General features: G+C 47.4%; 1 protein-coding gene across 3 annotated transcripts in view; it reads left to right on the plus strand.

Annotated features, from left to right (window-relative positions):
* LOC139538965 (alkyldihydroxyacetonephosphate synthase, peroxisomal-like) overlaps positions 1-14,817 on the plus strand; it is a 45,137-nt gene extending 30,320 nt beyond the window's left edge. For 2 of the 3 annotated variants that reach the window (XM_071341564.1, XM_071341566.1), the window contains 6 exons: positions 2,959-3,028; positions 5,510-5,571; positions 6,834-6,923; positions 8,196-8,295; positions 8,463-8,520; positions 12,415-14,817. In XM_071341564.1, coding sequence (XP_071197665.1) covers positions 2,959-3,028; positions 5,510-5,571; positions 6,834-6,923; positions 8,196-8,295; positions 8,463-8,520; positions 12,415-12,536 — 502 coding nt within the window. In that variant the 3' untranslated portion in view covers positions 12,537-14,817. The remainder of the gene's footprint in view (positions 1-2,958; positions 3,029-5,509; positions 5,572-6,833; positions 6,924-8,195; positions 8,296-8,462; positions 8,521-12,414) is intronic. The other variant, XM_071341565.1, reaches the window with a different exon arrangement.
* Positions 14,818-17,974: the final 3,157 nt, after the last annotated feature.

A 17,974-nucleotide genomic window follows, 5' to 3' on the forward strand; every position in this document is an offset into this window, starting at 1 on the left:
ATACGCGTGGTGCACACCGTCCGACAGGACACGCGTGGTGCACACCGTCCGACAGGACACGCGTGGTGCACACTGTCCCGACAGGATACGCGTGGTGCACACCGTCCGACAGGACACGCGTGGTGCACACCGTCCCGACAGGACACGCGTGGTGCACACCGTCCCGACAGGATACGCGTGGTGCACACCGTCCCGACAGGACACGCGTGGTGCACACCGTCCGACAGGACACGCGTGGTGCACACCGTCCGACAGGACACGCGTGGTGCACACCGTCCCGACAGGACACGCGTGGTGCACACCGTCCCGACAGGACACGCGTGGTGCACACCGTCCCGACAGGACACGCGTGGTGCACACTGTCCCGACAGGATACGCGTGGTGCACACCGTCCGACAGGACACGCGTGGTGCACACCGTCCGACAGGACACGCGTGGTGCACACCGTCCGACAGGACACGCGTGGTGCACACCGTCCGACAGGACACGCGTGGTGCACACTGTCCCGACAGGATACGCGTGGTGCACACCGTCCGACAGGACACGCGTGGTGCACACTGTCCCGACAGGATACGCGTGGTGCACACTGTCCGACAGGATACGCGTGGTGTACACCGTCCCGACAGGACACGCGTGGTGCACACCGTCCAACAGGACACGCGTGGTGCACACCGTCCCGACAGGATACGCGTGGTGCACACCGTCCGACAGGACACGCGTGGTGCACACCGTCCCGACAGGACACGCGTGGTGCACACCGTCCCGACAGGACACGCGTGGTGCACACTGTCCGACAGGATACGCGTGGTGCACACCGTCCCGACAGGATACGCGCGGTGCACACCGTCCCGACAGGATACGCGCGGTGCACACCGTCCCGACAGGATACGCGCGGTGCACACCGTCCCGACAGGATACGCGCGGTGCACACCGTCCCGACAGGATACGCGCGGTGTACACCGTCCGACAGGACACGCGCGGTGCACACCGTCCCGACAGGATACGCGTGGTGCACACCGTCCCGACAGGACACGCGTGGTGCACACCGTCCGACAGGACACGCGTGGTGCACACCGTCCCGACAGGACACGCGTGGTGTACACCGTCCGACAGGACACGCGCGGTGCACACCGTCCCGACAGGATACGCGTGGTGCACACCGTCCGACAGGACACGCGTGGTGCACACCGTCCCGACAGGATACGCGTGGTGCACACCGTCCCGACAGGACACGCGTGGTGCACACCGTCCGACAGGACACGCGTGGTGCACACCGTCCGACAGGACACGCGTGGTGCACACCGTCCGACAGGACACGCGTGGTGCACACTGTCCCGACAGGACACGCGTGGTGCACACCGTCCCGACAGGACACGCGTGGTGCACACCGTCCCGACAGGACACGCGTGGTGTACACCGTCCGACAGGACACGCGTGGTGCACACTGTCCCGACAGGATACGCGTGGTGCACACCGTCCGACAGGACACGCGTGGTGCACACTGTCCCGACAGGATACGCGTGGTGCACACCGTCCGACAGGACACGCGTGGTGCACACCGTCCCGAAAGGATACGCGTGGTGCACACCGTCCAGACAGGAAACGCATGGTGCACACCGTCCGACAGGACACGCGTGGTGCACACCGTCCGACAGGACACGCGTGGTGCACACTGTCCCGACAGGACACGCGTGGTGCACACCGTCCCGACAGGACACGCGTGGTGCACACCGTCCCGACAGGACACGCGTGGTGTACACCGTCCGACAGGACACGCGTGGTGCACACTGTCCCGACAGGATACGCGTGGTGCACACTGTCCCGACAGGATACGCGTGGTGCACACCGTCCGACAGGACACGCGTGGTGCACACCCTGTCCGACAGGACACGCGTGGTGCACACTGTCCCGACAGGATACGCGTGGTGCACACTGTCCGACAGGACACGCGTGGTGTACACCGTCCGACAGGACACGCGTGGTGCACACCGTCCGACAGGACACGCGTGGTGCACACCGTCCCGACAGGATACGCGTGGTGCACACCGTCCCGACAGGATACGCGTGGTGCACACCGTCCCGACAGGACACGCGTGGTGTACACCGTCCCGACAGGATACGCGTGGTGCACACCGTCCCGACAGGACACGCGTGGTGTACACCGTCCCGACAGGATACGCGTGGTGTATACCGTACAAAGAAATATTTACTTGCAGGTTCCTTCTCGACAATGCAACAACAACAATAATCAAATATAAGAACATAAAGTAAATGGCTCAGTAGAATAGAATAAACATTTTTAGCATCACTATAATACAGGAAGGCACAGTTTATAGTCCAATGTTTACACGCATCAGGAAGGGGGGATTGTGCAGGAGTAGTATTTGGAGAGGACCTAGTCATCATAAACAAACCTTTCATTAAAACACCACCTAATGACAAATTCCATTATATTGTTGGTGACCCTATGGATTGTGTAAGTTCCTGGCCCAGTGCACAGCTTCCAGTCCATTCCTCAAGGTCACAGGCTTAGTGCCCTCGGGCAATATCCCTAAACAATTCATGAGTTTAATCATTGAAAAGGCCTCACCTACCAGGCGGTGCATTTTATTATATATTTTTTCTCCATTATTTCAAGTCAACCATCGCCTGTCGAGCGCCTGTGATAGATTGGCTGGGTCTGTTTGTTTTTAGGAAACATGGGAAAAAGAACAAGAACAGCTAAATCAATACAGTGTTTTCCTAATGAGCACTTCCTGATTTTTAGTATTAGATTAACATTTGATTACCCGCGGCGGGTGATGGATGTGTGGGTGACTTGCAGGGATGCACGGAGATCCAATCATTGACCTGTGCATTGGGGAAGTGACGGGCACCACCGGCATCTGTGGTCAGAGGGAGTTGACCGGGCCAGAGAGGAATCTGTTTTTAAATATGGACCCTGTTATCTGTTTCCAGGGGCCTGGCAGCTGGAGAGGACAATGGGCAGAGAGGCTACATACTGACCTTTGTCATCGCTTACCTCCGGGTGGGTCACATCTCCCCCTCTGTTCTTCCCCTCTTCTCAAATCAAATTGTATTGGACACATACACATGGTTAGCAGATGTTATTGCGAGTGTAGTGAAATGCTTATGTAAATGTAAATCAATCTCCCCTCTCCTCCTTCTCCCACTCTGTTCCCACGTGGTCTCCCCTCTCCTCCTTCTCCCCCTCTGTTCCCACGTGGTCTCTCCTCCTTCTCCCCCTCTGTTCCCACGTGGTCTCCTCTGTTCAGACGTGGTCTCCCCTCTCCTCCTTCCCCCCTCTGTTCCCACGTGGTCTCCCCTCTCCTCGTTCTCCCCTCTCCTCCTTCTCCCCACGTGTTCTCCCCTCTCCTCGTTCTCCCTTCTCCTCCTTCTCCCCACGTGTTCTCCCCTCTCCTCCTTCTCCCCGTGTGTTCTCCCCTCTGTTCTCCCCTCTCCTCCTTCTCCCACTCTGTTCCCACGTGTTCTCCCCTCTCCTCCTTCTCCCCACGTGTTCTCCCCTCTCATCCTTCTCCCCTCTCCTCCTTCTCCCCCTCTGTTCCCACGTGGTCTCTCCTCTCCTCCTTCTCCCCCTCTGTTCCCACGTGGTCTCCCCTCTCCTCGTTCTCCCCTCTCCTCCTTCTCCCCACGTGTTCTCCCCTCTCCTCCTTCTCCCCACGTGTTCTCCCCTCTCCTCCTTCTCCCCACGTGTTCTCCCCTCTCCTCCTTCTCCCCATGTGTTCTCCCCTCTCCTCCTTCTCCCCGTGTGTTCTCCCCTCTGTTCTCCCCTCTCCTCCTTCTCCCACTCTGTTCCCACGTGTTCTCTCCTCCTTCTCCCCACGTGTTCTCCCCTCTCATCCTTCTCCCCTCTCCTCCTTCTCCTCCTCTGTTCCCACGTGGTCTCTCCTCTCCTCCTTCTCCCCCTCTGTTCCCACGTGGTCTCCCCTCCTTCTCCCCCTCTGTTCCCATGTGGTCTCCCCTCTCCTCCTTCTCCCCTCTCCTCCTTCTCCCACTCTGTTCCCACGTGGTCTCTCCTCCTTCTCCCACTCTGTTCCCACGTGGTCTCTCCTCCTTCTCCCACTCTGTTCCCACGTGGTCTCCCCTCTCCTCTGTTCCCACGTGGTCTCCCCTCTCCTCTGTTCCCACGTGGTCTCCCCTCTCCTCTGTTCCCACGTGGTCTCCCCTCTCCTCCTTCCCCCCCTCTGTTCCCACGTGGTCTCCCCTCTCCTCTGTTCCCACGTGGTCTCCCCTCTCCTCCTTCCCCCTCTCTGTTCCCACGTGGTCTCCCCTCTCCTCCTTCTCCCCCTCTGTTCCCATGTGGTCTCCCCTCTCCTCCTTCTCCCCTCTCCTCCTTCTCCCACTCTGTTCCCACGTGGTCTCCCCTCTCCTCCTTCTCCCCTCTCCTCCTTCTCCCACTCTGTTCCCACGTGGTCTCCCCTCTCCTCCTTCTCCCACTCTGGTCTCCCCTCTCCTCCTTCTCCCCCTCTGTTCCCACGTGGTCTCCCCTCTCCTCCTTCTCCCCCTCTGTTCCCACGTGGTCTCCCCTCTCCTCCTTCTCCCCCTCTGTTCCCACGTGGTCTCCCCTCTCCTCCTTCCCCCTCTCTGTTCCCACGTGGTCTCCCCTCTCCTCCTTCTCCCCTCTCCTCCTTCTCCCACTCTGTTCCCACGTGGTCTCCCCTCTCCTCCTTCTCCCCTCTCCTCCTTCTCCCACTCTGTTCCCACGTGGTCTCCCCTCTCCTCCTTCTCCCCCTCTGTTCCCATGTGGTCTCCCCTCTCCTCCTTCTCCCACTCTGGTCTCCCCTCTCCTCCTTCTCCCCCTCTGTTCCCACGTGGTCTCCCCTCTCCTCCTTCTCCCACTCTGTTCCCACGTGGTCTCCCCTCTCCTCCTTCTCCCCCTCTGTTCCCATGTGGTCTCCCCTCTCCTCCTTCTCCCCTCTCCTCCTTCCCCCCCTCTGTTCCCACGTGGTCTCCCCTCTCCTCCTTCTCCCCCTCTGTTCCCATGTGGTCTCCCCTCTCCTCCTTCTCCCCTCTCCTCCTTCTCCCACTCTGTTCCCACGTGGTCTCCCCTCTCCTCCTTCTCCCACTCTGTTTCCACGTGTTCTCCCCTCTTCTCCCAGTGTCCAGAGATAGAAGGAACACGTACACTATATCACATCCGGCCGTGATTGGGAGTCCAATAGGGCGGCGCACAATTGGCCCAGCGTCGTCCGGGTTTGGCCCGGTTAGGCCATCATTGTAAATAAGACTTTGTTCTTAACTGACTTGCCTAGTTTAAATAAAAGGTTAAATAAACAAAGGCTGCAGAATGTGACCTCTGAGATATCTGACCTCTCCGTTTAGTCAGGGATGTCATGTTGTCATCCTCGCTATCATGGCACGAGTAATTGCCTCAGTGAAAATCGCAGTTTAAAAAAATGTTTTTTTTTATTCTGAAACACCATTTAGTTACTTTTATTTTTTTCACAAATTGTCCCCCTTTTTTTTTAAATCCAAATTTTATCAACAGGACTTGGGGATGGACTACTGTGTGGTCGCAGAATCCTTTGAGACATCGGTGCCTTGGGACAGGTGAGGTTGAACCTTTTTGTAAATTAACAAGTATCTCTGATGGTGTGACACTCTCTTCTCACACAGTCATTTTGAAGAGCTCAGCTCTCTCTCTCACTCACTCACTCACTCACCTGCCTTCTCTCTCCATTAACTGGTTGTGTGTGTGTGTGTGTGTGTGTGTGTGTGTGTGTGTGTGTGTGTGTGTGTGTGTGTGTGGGAAGGAAGACTGTCTGACACTGCTGGAGGAGAGAGGGATAGAGTGAGACAGCCAGTAGGAACATGGAACAGGAATCGCCAACATTATTGGGTCAGCCTGTTAATTTGGTGTAAAACCCTTTCCGTTAGAAAACCACAGTTCTTCCCACACATGAGGACGCCCCCCCCCCTCTCTTCCACACTCAGACACCAACACAGGCATGCTCAGTGTTTCACTGTGTAGACTGCCTGAGGGGGGGGGGGGGGGGGCAGTCCACTGTGTAGACTGCCTGAGGGGGGAGCCAGGGATCAGGCGTGCAGACCAGCAAATGTTCAGGGATCATTACCCCTCCTCCATCTCTCCACACTCTGCTGCACATGCCTAGAGGAGAGTGAGCCAGTCTCTCCCAGCTACAGCTACCTAGCACTGCTGCAGTCTGCATAATGCAGTCTACCTAGCACTGCTGCAGTCTCCACTCTGTCTGTCTGTCTGTCTGTCAATGTACTCCACTGTTCATGGCCAGAGGTCACCTTTTCTCAAACTCAGAGAGCTCAGCGGCTCCTGTTATACTGTGTTAAATCATGGTGTTGTGCAGCCTATTCCCTATTTAGTGCCCTACTTTTGACCAGGGCCTGTAGGACTCTGTAGGGAATAGGGTGTCATGAAGCAGACATGGCTTTCATCACGTCTTCATGATATGTTTCCTGTGTTGTCTTTCTTCAGGGTATTATCCTCATGATATGTTTCCTGTGTTGTCTTTCTTCAGGGTATTATCCTCATGATAAGTTTCCTGTGTTGTCTTTCTTCAGGGTATTATCCTCATGATAAGTTTCCTGTGTTGTCTTTCTTCAGGGTATTATCTTCATGATATGTTTCCTGTGTTGTCTTTCTTCAGGATATTATCTTCATGATATGTTTCCTGTGTTGTATTATCTTCATGATATGTTTCCTGTGTTGTCTTTCTTCAGGGTATTATCTTCATGATATGTTTCCTGTGTTGTATTATCTTCATGATATGTTTCCTGTGTTGTCTGTCTTCAGGATATTATCTTCATGATATGTTTCCTGTGTTGTCTGTCTTCAGGGTATTGGACCTTTGCCAGAATGTCAAAGAGAGAATTATCAGAGAGTGTAGAGAAAGAGGAGTCCAGTTTCAACCGTTGACCTCATGCAGGTACGTTTAGCACCTGTCTCTGTTCCTTGCTAAAACACACTTGCTGGCATTGTGGAGGTCATCTTAAATAACCTCTGCATAACATCTACGTAATGTCTGTCTCCAGCTGGATGATTCAACGACTGTAGGTCGTGCTGGGACTGTAGGTCGTGCTGGGACTGTACGTAGTTTGATAAAATGTGTTCTCTAAGATGTGTTCTCTGCTATGAGTGGGCCTGTAGTGTGTGACCAGACAGGAGAGGAATCCTGTAACCTTCCTGTGTGACCTGGCAACACACACATTGCCTGCTTCTTGCTCACTGGGGACAAATTAGGGCCCAACCTGATTATGCTTCAGCCATTCGTTTCCCGTCTGCAGTCTGTCAACAAGATAGATTTGTCCGTTTAACCTCTAGAAGCCAGCGCACCCGCTGAGTGATAGGCCAGGTCACCGGAACAACAGCTCTCCCCACAACAAAAGGGACAAGGGCTTAGAACAAAAAGACACAGAAAAGAAACAGGGAAATCACTTATACACACTGTTTACATCCCTGAGGCACAGTGTTGCATTATAAGGGTCTAGTTTCATGTTCAATGCAGACATTTTGACCCTGGTTAGAGAGAGCTATAGTAAATATACACATGACTACTATGATGAATGATATCCATCGATTGTTAATGAAAAGGAAATCGAACATTAATTTTGTTACATTAGCCCTGCACTTCTTGAAGAAGAAACAAATAGCTCATCCAAATAGCCCCTGAATTGTTTTCATCTTTTGAACGCTGCAAAAAATGTCACTGTAATTATTATAGCTTCTTGTTGCATATTCATGTGAAAGGAACAATCTTTAAGCCAATCATGGACAGCCAGTGTTGAAACACGTTGTGTTCTGAACCAATGTAAATGCAGCTCAGAGAATCCAATCGGAGTGTACTGATGGCTATTTTAATATCCTGATAATGGGGCGTTATTCAAGGTGGCAGATCCATTTCACCTCTCCTCCGCTTCTCAGAAACCATGAGGGAGAATTGGGTTCAGAGGGAAAGCCCCGCCTCTCAGCTCAGTCTGCATGCCCTCTGATTCAAATGATAAAAAAATTAAAAAATGCATTAATTGTTACAAAATGGATTTTGGTTCAACAATTTCGACATTTCCCTCTTTAAACTCGTGGAGATAAATTACAGAGGGACGAGTGATGGAAAAGAATTTAAAAACAAATCACAAGGTGAACAAGCCTATTTTCTGTTGTGTATATCATGACATTAAAACCCTTTTCTCCTGTCTTGCAGAGTGACTCAGACCTATGACTCTGGCGCATGTGTTTACTTCTACTTTGCCTTCAACTACAGAGGACTGGCGGATCCAGTACATACATACCAACAAGTGGAGGTAAATCTACAGAGCATCTGTACTGCCTAACCGCTCAGAGACATGCACTATATCTAACCTGAAACGTTACCCCCTCAGAAGGGAAAATACACAACCATAGTTTAAGGTGATAGTCATAGTTAAATAATGTGTTAATTGATGTATTTATTGATATTGTCCTTTCCCAGCATGCTGCCAGAGAGGAGATCCTAGCCAATGGAGGAAGCCTCTCGCACCACCATGGAGGTAGTCAAGTGAACATCCCTACGTCTAGCCACGCCCCTACGTCTAGCCCTGCCCACACGTCTGGCCACGCCCCTACGCCTAGCCATTTCAGCTTTTTCCAAATTTCTTCATATCAAAACCTACAAATTCATAAAATTTACTTGCCTATTCACTTACGTAGATGGACGGCACGGCAGTGGTTTAAAGTTCCGTAGATGGCACGGCAGTGGTTTAAAGTCCCGTAGATGGACGGCAGTGGTTTAAAGTCCCGTGAAGGCAGTCTTTCAGGCTCTGTGCCGCTGTATAGAAGTGAGCCAGTCTTTTTATAAACTTCCTGTTTTGGCTTGGAGATCTTTCATTGCTTCCTTCACACCTCCAAAGTTTCCCACAGTACAGAGAAATGGCTCTTTGTTCATTTCAACACGGGCCAAATGAAACGTGAGCAGGGGAGGGAGTGTGAAGCAACTATCAGGGCAAACCCTAATGGCTGCCTCATCTATATTGCCAGGCACCTCGTCTGTTTTCATACATCACTTCAGGCTATTCATCACGCCTGTCAGAAACAGCACGCAGTGAAACAGCTGCAATATTAAATCACAATTTCTCCTGAAGGTGGGGAAGGTTAAAAATAAACATATTGCTAATAGAAGAAGTCAGTGGGCCAGGGTAAATTATGTTGCTGTTATCACCCAGTATTTACTGCCCTCCAAATGGTGGGCCACCACCCAGCCAGCCAACCAGCCAGCCAGCCACCCAGGGCTGAGTAGGAGGGTGTGCAGCCGGGAGGAGGGGATATTGATGCAGCTCCTGGGTGCGAGGCCTGCTCTGTAATTGTGATTAATAACAGCCTGATATCTGGGCGCAGACAGGCGGTTTGTCTGCCCACAATCAACACATGACAAATGGAGCTAGTTTCACTGGGGTGTGTAGCAAAGAAAACCGATGTAGTCTGGGAAGGCAAGGTGGGAGGGGCCACCACAGGAAATATACATTATTCTAACCTGTGTTTACACGAGGTCAGGGTGTGCAGAGATAAGTATTCCACCTCCTGAGTCAATATGTTAGAATCACCTTTGGCAGCGATTACAGCTGTGAGTCTTTCTGGGTAAGTCTCTAAGAGCTTTGTACACCAATATTTACACATTATTCTTTTTTATATTGTTCAAGCTCTTGTCAAATTGGTTGTTGATCATTGCTAGACAGCCATTTTCCAGTCTTGCCATAGATATTTAAGTCAAAACTCTAACTAGGTCACTCAGGAGCATGAATTTGTCCTTTTGTTAAGCAACTCCAGGGTATATTTGGCCTTGTGTTTTAGGTTATTGTCCAGCTGAATGGTGAATTTGTCTCCCAGTGTCTGTTGGAAAGCAGACTGAACCAGGTTTTCATCTAGGATTGTGCCTGTGCTTAGCTCTATTCCGTTTCATTTTTAACCTGAAAAACTCACTAGTCCTTGCCGATGACAAGCATACAAACCCATAAACTGCAGCCAACACCATTCTTGGAAATAGGATGAGTGGTACTCAGTGCTGTGTTGTGTTGGATTTGCCCCAAACACAAAGCTTTGTATTCAGGACATAAAGTTAATTTCTTTGCCACATTTTTTTTGCAGTTTTAATTTGGTGCATGTTTTGGAATATTTTTATTCTGTAGAGGCTTTGTCCTTTTCACTCTGTCATTTAGGTTAGTATTGTGGAGTTACTACAATGTTGTTCATCCATCCTCCTATTCTCTCCTATCACAGCCATTAAACTAACTGTTTTAATGTCACCATTGGCGTCATTGTGAAATCCCTGAGCGGTTTCCTACCTTTACAGGCGTCCTTCCTAACGTAGTTGCCGGAATATTTGTAGTGACTGGGTGTATTGATACACCATCCAAAGTGTAATTAATAACTTCACCATGCTCAAAGGTATAGCTAAAAAAGCAGACATTGAATATCTCTGAGCGTTGTGAAGTTATTAATGACACTTTTGGATGGTTTATCAATACACCCAGTCACTACAAAGTAACAGGTGTCCTTCCTTCCACCTTCCTCAGGTGCCGGGGAGGAAGGAAACCGCTCAGGGATTTCACCATGAAGCCAATTGTGACTTTAAAACAGTTAGTTCTCCTATCACAGCCATTAAAAACTCTGAGGATGGATCAACAACATTGTAACCTAATTGACAGAGTGAAGGGGGAAAAATCCTGTACAGAATAAAAGTATTCCAAAACGTGCTTCCTGTTTGCCACATTTTTTGCAGCTTAACTTATTGCAAAGAAACACATCATTGAGTATCACCCGTCAAGGTTTAAAACATTTTTTAAAATTACTTTTACCCCTTTTTCTCCCCAATTTCGTGATATCCAATTGGTAGTTAGTCTTGTCTCATCACTGCAACTCCCATACGGACTCGGGAGAGGCGAGGCTCAAGAGCCATGCTTCTTGACACACGACCCAACCAAGCCGCACTGCTTCTTGACACAATGCCCTCTTAACTAAGGAAGCCAGCCACACCAATGTGTCGGAGGAAACGCCATACACCTGGCGACCGTGTCGGCGTGCATTGCGCCCAGCCCGCCACAGGAGTTGCTAGAGCGCGATGGGACAAAGACATCCCTGCTGGCCAAACCCTCCACTAACCCGGACATCCCTGCTGGCCAAACCCTCCCCTAACCCGGACATCCCTGCTGGCCAAACCCTCCCCTAACCCGGACATCCCTGCTGGCCAAACCCAGGGGCGTGGGGACGATTTGACTGCATTTTGAATTCAAGCTGTTACACAACAAAATGTGGAATAAGGGGTAGAAATACTTTCTGTATGCTCTGTGTGCTCTGTGTGTTCTGTGTACTCTGTGTGCTCTGTGTGTTCTGTGTACTCTGTATGCTCTGTGTCCTCTGTGTGTTCTGTGTACTCTGTGTACTCTGTGTCCTCTGTGTGCTACCAAAGTATGTGTTCATGGCTCCTGTTCAAGTTCATTCCATTCTCAGGGCTGTTTTATAGACTAGTGTGCTGTTCTAAAAACTGCGTGACCTTACGCTTGACTCTTACCCAGACACTGAGCAAACACACTGCTAGCTTCCTACTCTTCAAGGATCCAATGTTGCTTTCAGATTGAATCTTGTTTCCTCAACATTGTGTTTGCTCGTTATTTACATACTAAATGAATTGTGTGTTATCTGACGAAAGGAGTGAGGTTGCTGTGACCTTTTATTCACGATTTGAGGAGATGCGGGAGGGAGTCTATTGCCATTCTATAACTGACAGTGGATTGAACATTTTCAATGCAGCATTTGTAAGTCCTGAAAACTCCTGGCCTCCAGACATCCTGTGGTCAGTGTTGGGTTCTTGGTGTTGACGGTGTCCCTCTCAGGGACCAGTGACAACCTGTCCCTCTCCCAGAGGCTCCAGACTCCCTGCATAGGTCCTGGCAGGACTGGGGGCTCTGGAATGTGTCTGTTTGGACAGCTGGTAGAGCAGAGTGCTGGTCTTGGTACCTTGCTGGGCACCCGGGCCAGGCCTGACCCACGCTGTTCCACCTCCATTGGCCCACGGCCAGAAGAGGTGTGTGTGTGGGGGGGGCAGCTGAACGTGGCCCGCTTGGACTTTTAGGGCTGTTTTATTCAGCCTGAGGAGAACAACACACACAGCATGGTGACGTCTGTGGGAGGAGAATGGGCTTTGTGAACAAGAGAGAGAGAGAAAGGCAGAGCCAGCCGGGGAACACACAGAGCCTAATGAGTTTGATAGGCTGTCGGGCTCCATAAATCATGCCATGCAAAACATTTCTCCTCTCTGAATAAAGGCATTTATCACCCTCTGTTTATTCACTCTCTAACAAGATTGATTGTCTCCCAGCAGACACCTGGGCAATCAGGCGTGCCTATTTCGCCTCCTTGGTGTTTTATTTTTCTTCCCTCTGTCTCTCCAGTTGGGAAACTTCGGAAGGAGTGGATGAAGGACAGCATCTCTAAGGTGGGCGTCGGGATGCTCAAGTCCGTTAAGGAATACGTGGACCCGGAAAACATTTTCGGCAACCGAAACCTCCTCTAATTTATTTACATGACATTTTATAACAGCCTCTTGGAATAATGGTTACTAAATATGACAAGAAGTATCAATGTCTTTCACCTTCGGTGTGACTTAGTCAGTTGTGCAGTCAACATCAGTCAGATGACTTGCCTTGCATTACATTACTGCACTTAACATGCTGTAACAATAATTGTCTATGATTCATTTAGAAGCTCATTGCATCAAGTCCTCTAATGTCCTCAACCAGGATGATATGGTGAATGAAGCAGTCAGGTCCTCAGTAATGTCCTCAACCAGGATGATATGGTGAATGAAGCAGTCAGGTCCTCAGTAATGTCCTCAACCAGGATGATATGGTGAATGAAGCAGTCAGGTCCTCATCCAGGATGATATGGTGAATGAAGCAGTCAGGTCCTCGTCCAGGATGATATGGTGAATGAAGCAGTCAGGTCCTCGTCCAGGATGATATGGTGAATGAAGCAGTCAGGTCCTCGTCCGGGATGATATGGTGAATGAAGCAGTCAGGTCCTCGTCCAGGATGATATGGTGAATGAAGCAGTCAGGTCCTCATCCAGGATGATATGGTGAATGAAGCAGTCAGGTCCTCGTCCAGGATGATATGGTGAATGAAGCAGTCAGGTCCTCGTCCAGGATGATATGGTGAATGAAGCAGTGTGTATCATACTACCGATAGTACTGTAAATGTGTACTGTTGATCTTTTCAGTCACGTGTATACAACACTCCGTAAGAATGGCCTTTTCATATTGTACATGATGCAGGGTCACTTTTTCTGATCCCATATTTTCCTACAATTTAATTCTTTCCCATAATTCTTTCCAATTTCATTAACTATATATATATTTTTTTGGTAGATGTTTATTTACCTGTGTTTGGCACTACTTTAGCAGTGAGTTCTAGATCAATGCTTTTTCTAAAGCTCTGTGCCTTTCTGAAGATGTCTGTCTTCACCCTTTCCTACACACACACACACTGTGGAAGCTTGACTGGTTTGTTTATGGCGTCCTGTATCTTCCCTTATAATGTGCGTGTCCTTCATTCTAGATTTCCTGTTTCCCAGTTGGTCTTTATTTCTCTCCTCAAGCCCTGTATTACTTATACTATTAATGATTGCCAAGAGATGTGTATTTTGTTGTACCTACCTAGGAGGATTTATATTACGTTGAAGTCGTGCCTCTTCTGAAAATGTACCTCAGGGTAAAAATGTCCCTCAAACACAAACGTTAAAACGGTTTAGGAAGAAACTAGGATATGATGTGTGTCAACTTTATTTGTTTTTTTTAATTGTTTTATTTTAGATTTGACCTTTGCATGGTCTTTGCCTGTCATACAGAGTTCCGTTTGTGGACAGAGACAATGTACTTGGATCATACATGCTTTTAGTGTGAACGTGTTACAGACGACTGAATCCCAATACCCATGTTTGTACCAAAGACTTTCAGCACAACCCTTTCACTACTTTATACAGGCCATGAAAACATCCTGGATGTATAGGTCTGTACATGCCGTATAGTTAAATGTATGGGACGTTAATACATGAACCTATATCCTGATGAAACATGTTTTTTTTTTAATTCAGATATGCAAATTTCCAAATATCAAAAGATGTGTTCATATTTGTTACTTTAAATGTTACATGTTCATTTTAAAGAAAAACATTTTCGTTAAATTCAATTACAATATTTTGTCACTACTTAAAACAATTGCTTGTAGTTAGAGGTTGTATTTATCCCTGGTGAACGTCCCAGCGGTGTGGTTTTGTTGGAAAGGATACATTTGAGTGAAAGATAATTGTACCTTTGTCACAATTTACAGATCATTATGCTGATCAGTTTGGCCTCTTTGCGAGTCCTGTGTCGATGTTGTGCCCAGTCCTAAACCCAGACATGGGATTCTACTGTACGGCGCTAGACTAAGATACATGAAATGTATTGCTACCGTTTTCCTGTCACTACTGCGTGACTGTGTTCCTCCTGTTCTCAGCCTCGCAGCTTTCCCACAGTGCATTGTCACCTTCCTGCCCAAGTATCTCACCTCTCCACCTCCAATGAAAATGTTGTCAAAGGAAATGGTGGAGCCGGAGGCAGCGTTTTATCTAATCAGTTTCATGCTTTTACTTCCTGTGATGGTTCCCGAAAGAGAACTTAATGAGAGCTTGAAATCTGAATGTTATGATGTACTTTTCATTTTTTTTCCTTTTTTTTTCAATTCTTTAAAAAGTTAACATTTGAAGTACATTTTATCAATGATGTTTGTGCAATAAATACATTGAAATGAAACAAACAGTTGTCTGGATATTTTTCAGATAACGGTAGAATGACGCCAATCGGTTGACTAGAAATGCAGTTGATAGGAAATGTCTCTGCTTGTCCGTCACGTACAGGTGAAGTAATATGCATATTCATAATAAAGTTCAAAATACGAGGTATTTCTTGGTTCAAGTTTTTGTTGTTGCTACATCCGTAGCAATTGGTTGATTTCAATACTGTAGTCAAAGCTCCATACCACACAATGCTCACAGCAATTATTGTTGTTTTTCACTCCAATGAACAAATCTACAACACAATTCATAGCCTAAATAAAAGTAAAAAATGGAAGCTAACGCAGCTACGCCATGGTCATTTCTGTTCTACAGGGAACCAACTGTGTTCAGTTTCCCTTCAATTCATCAGCAATAGAACAATTTGTAAGTTTTTTGTTTTTCCGAATCGTCAATCTGTGGCTCTGGAAGGGTCGTTTTGTAGTGTATGACATGGTATTCTGAGGTGCACAAGCAAGGAAAGAGCTGCCGTTACACTATTTGTGTGACATTCCCGATATACTTTTTCCTCAGCTGAAATAGCATCAGCAGTTGAACATATAACCATTCTCTGTTGAATCAACATGCACAATAGTATAACATTTGCATTGCAGTGGTAATCCTACAGACTAACAACAAGCACGTCGTTGAAATTCATCAAATGTGAAATGATCAAAACAATTTTGTAAAGGCAAATTTCTGTGTGATTGATCCCTTTTTCAATCATGTGGTGTATAAAACAACTCTTCTGGGTCAGTAAGACTTCTAATGTAACATGACATAGCAAGACTTCTAATGTAGCATGACATAGCAAGACTTCTAATGTAACATGACATAGCAAGACTTCTAATGTAACATGACATAGTAAGACTTCTAATGCAACATAACATAGTAAGACTTCTAATGTAACATGACATAGCAAGACTTCTAATGCAACATGACATAGTAAGACTTCTAATGTAACATGGCATAGTAAGAATTCTAATCTAACATGACATAGTAAGACTTCTAATGCAACATGACATAGTAAGACTTCTAATCTAACATGACATAGTAAGACTTCTAATGCAACATGACATAGTAAGAGTTCTAATGCAACATGACATAGTAATACTTCTAATGCAACATGACATAGTAATACTTCTAATGTAACATGACGTAGTAATACTTCTAATGTAACATGACGTAGTAATACTTCTAATGTAACATGACATAGTAAGAGTTCTAATGTAACATGACATACAGAAATAATTCTAATGTAACAAACTCAGTAAAATATAGAAATATCCTCTCACTTTCAACTGTGTTAATTTTCAGCAAACTTAACATGTGTAAATATTTGTATGAACATAAGATTCAACAACTGAGACATAAACTGAACAAGTTCCACAGACCTGTGACTAACAGAAATTGAATAATGTGTCCCTGAACAAAGGGGGAGTCAAAATCAAAAGTAACAGTCAGTATCTGGTGTGGCCAGCAGCTGCATTAAGTACTGCAGTGCATCTCCTCCTCATGGACTGCACCAGATTTGCCAGTTTTTGCTGTGAGATGTTACCCCACACTTCCACCAAGTCACCTGCAAGAGCCCGGACATTTCTGTGGGGAATCTGCCCTAGCCCTCACACTCCAATCCAACAGGTCCCAGACGTGCTCCATGGGATTGAGATCCGGGCTCTTCGCTGGCCATGGCAGAACCCTGACATTCCTGGCTTGCAGGAAATCACGCATAGAACAAGCAGTATGGCTGGTGGCATTGTCATGCTGCAGGGTCATGTCAGGATGAGCCTACAGGAAGGGTACCACATGAGGGAGGAGGATGTCTTCCTTGTAACACATAGCGTTGAGATTGCCTGCAAAGACAACAAGCTCAGTCCGATGATGCTGTGACACACCGCCCCAAACCATGACGGACCCTCCACCTCCAAATCGATCCCGCTCCAGAGTACAGGCCTCGATGTAACACTCATTCCTTCGACGATAAACGCGAATCCGACCATCACCCCTGGTGAGACACAACCGCGACTGGTCAGTGAACAGCACTTTTTGCCAGTTCTGTCTGGTCCAGTGATAGTGGGTTTGTGCCCATAGGTGACGTTGTTGCCGGTGATGTCTGGTGAGGACCTGCCTTACAACAGGGTTACAAGTCCTCAGTCAGCCTCTCAGCCTATTGCGGACAGTCTGAGCACTGATGGAAATACTTATTTTCCACCATAATTTGCAAATAAATGAATAAAAAATCCTACAATGTGATTTTCTGGATTTGTTTTTCTCATTTTGTCTGTCATAGTTGAAGTGTACCTATGATGAAAATTACAGGCCTCTCATCTTTTTAAGTGGGAGAACTTGCACAATTGGTGGCTGACTAAATACTTTTTTGCCCCACTGTATCTGTTCCGTCCGCTAGGGACGTTTTCCTTTATGACATAATTTGTAAAAAGATATGATTCATTCTGTGTATATGTAATTCTGTGTGATTAGTTAGGTATTTAGTAAATAAATAATTAAACCCAATTTTGTATTGCTGATTCAACTTGTTAGCCAGGGTTCGTGAAGATAACCACGAATTTACAACTTTCAGATGAGACTGAAATAAGGTGACGATTAATATTGACTGCTATTGATGTAAAATATTACTAGGTCTTTAAGAGTTTATTCGGAAGATAACAGCTCTATAAATATTATTTCGTGATGCCCCGACTTTCTAGTTAATTACATTTACATGATGAGCTCAATCAGGTAATATTAATTACGGAGAAAGGATTTTATAGAATAGCATGTCATATCACTTAATCCGGCATAGCCAAGGACACAACAGTGTTTTAACGACCGTTCTACGGGTGCATGTTCATTAATTGTTTATGGTTCATTGAACCACTTCTAATGTATGTAACATGACATGGTAAAACTTCTAATGTATGTAACATGACATGGTAAAACTTCTAATGTATGTAACATGACATAGTAAGACTTCTAATGTATGTAGCATGACATAGTAAGACTTCTAATGTATGTAACATGACATGGTAAAACTTCTAATGTATGTAACATGACATGGTAAAACTTCTAATGTATGTAACATGACATAGTAAGACTTCTAATGTATGTAACATGACATAGTAAAACTTCTAATGTATGTAG

Source organism: Salvelinus alpinus, chromosome 14, assembly GCF_045679555.1.
Source record: "Salvelinus alpinus chromosome 14, SLU_Salpinus.1, whole genome shotgun sequence".
In the NCBI taxonomy this organism is placed as follows: domain Eukaryota; kingdom Metazoa; phylum Chordata; class Actinopteri; order Salmoniformes; family Salmonidae; genus Salvelinus; species Salvelinus alpinus.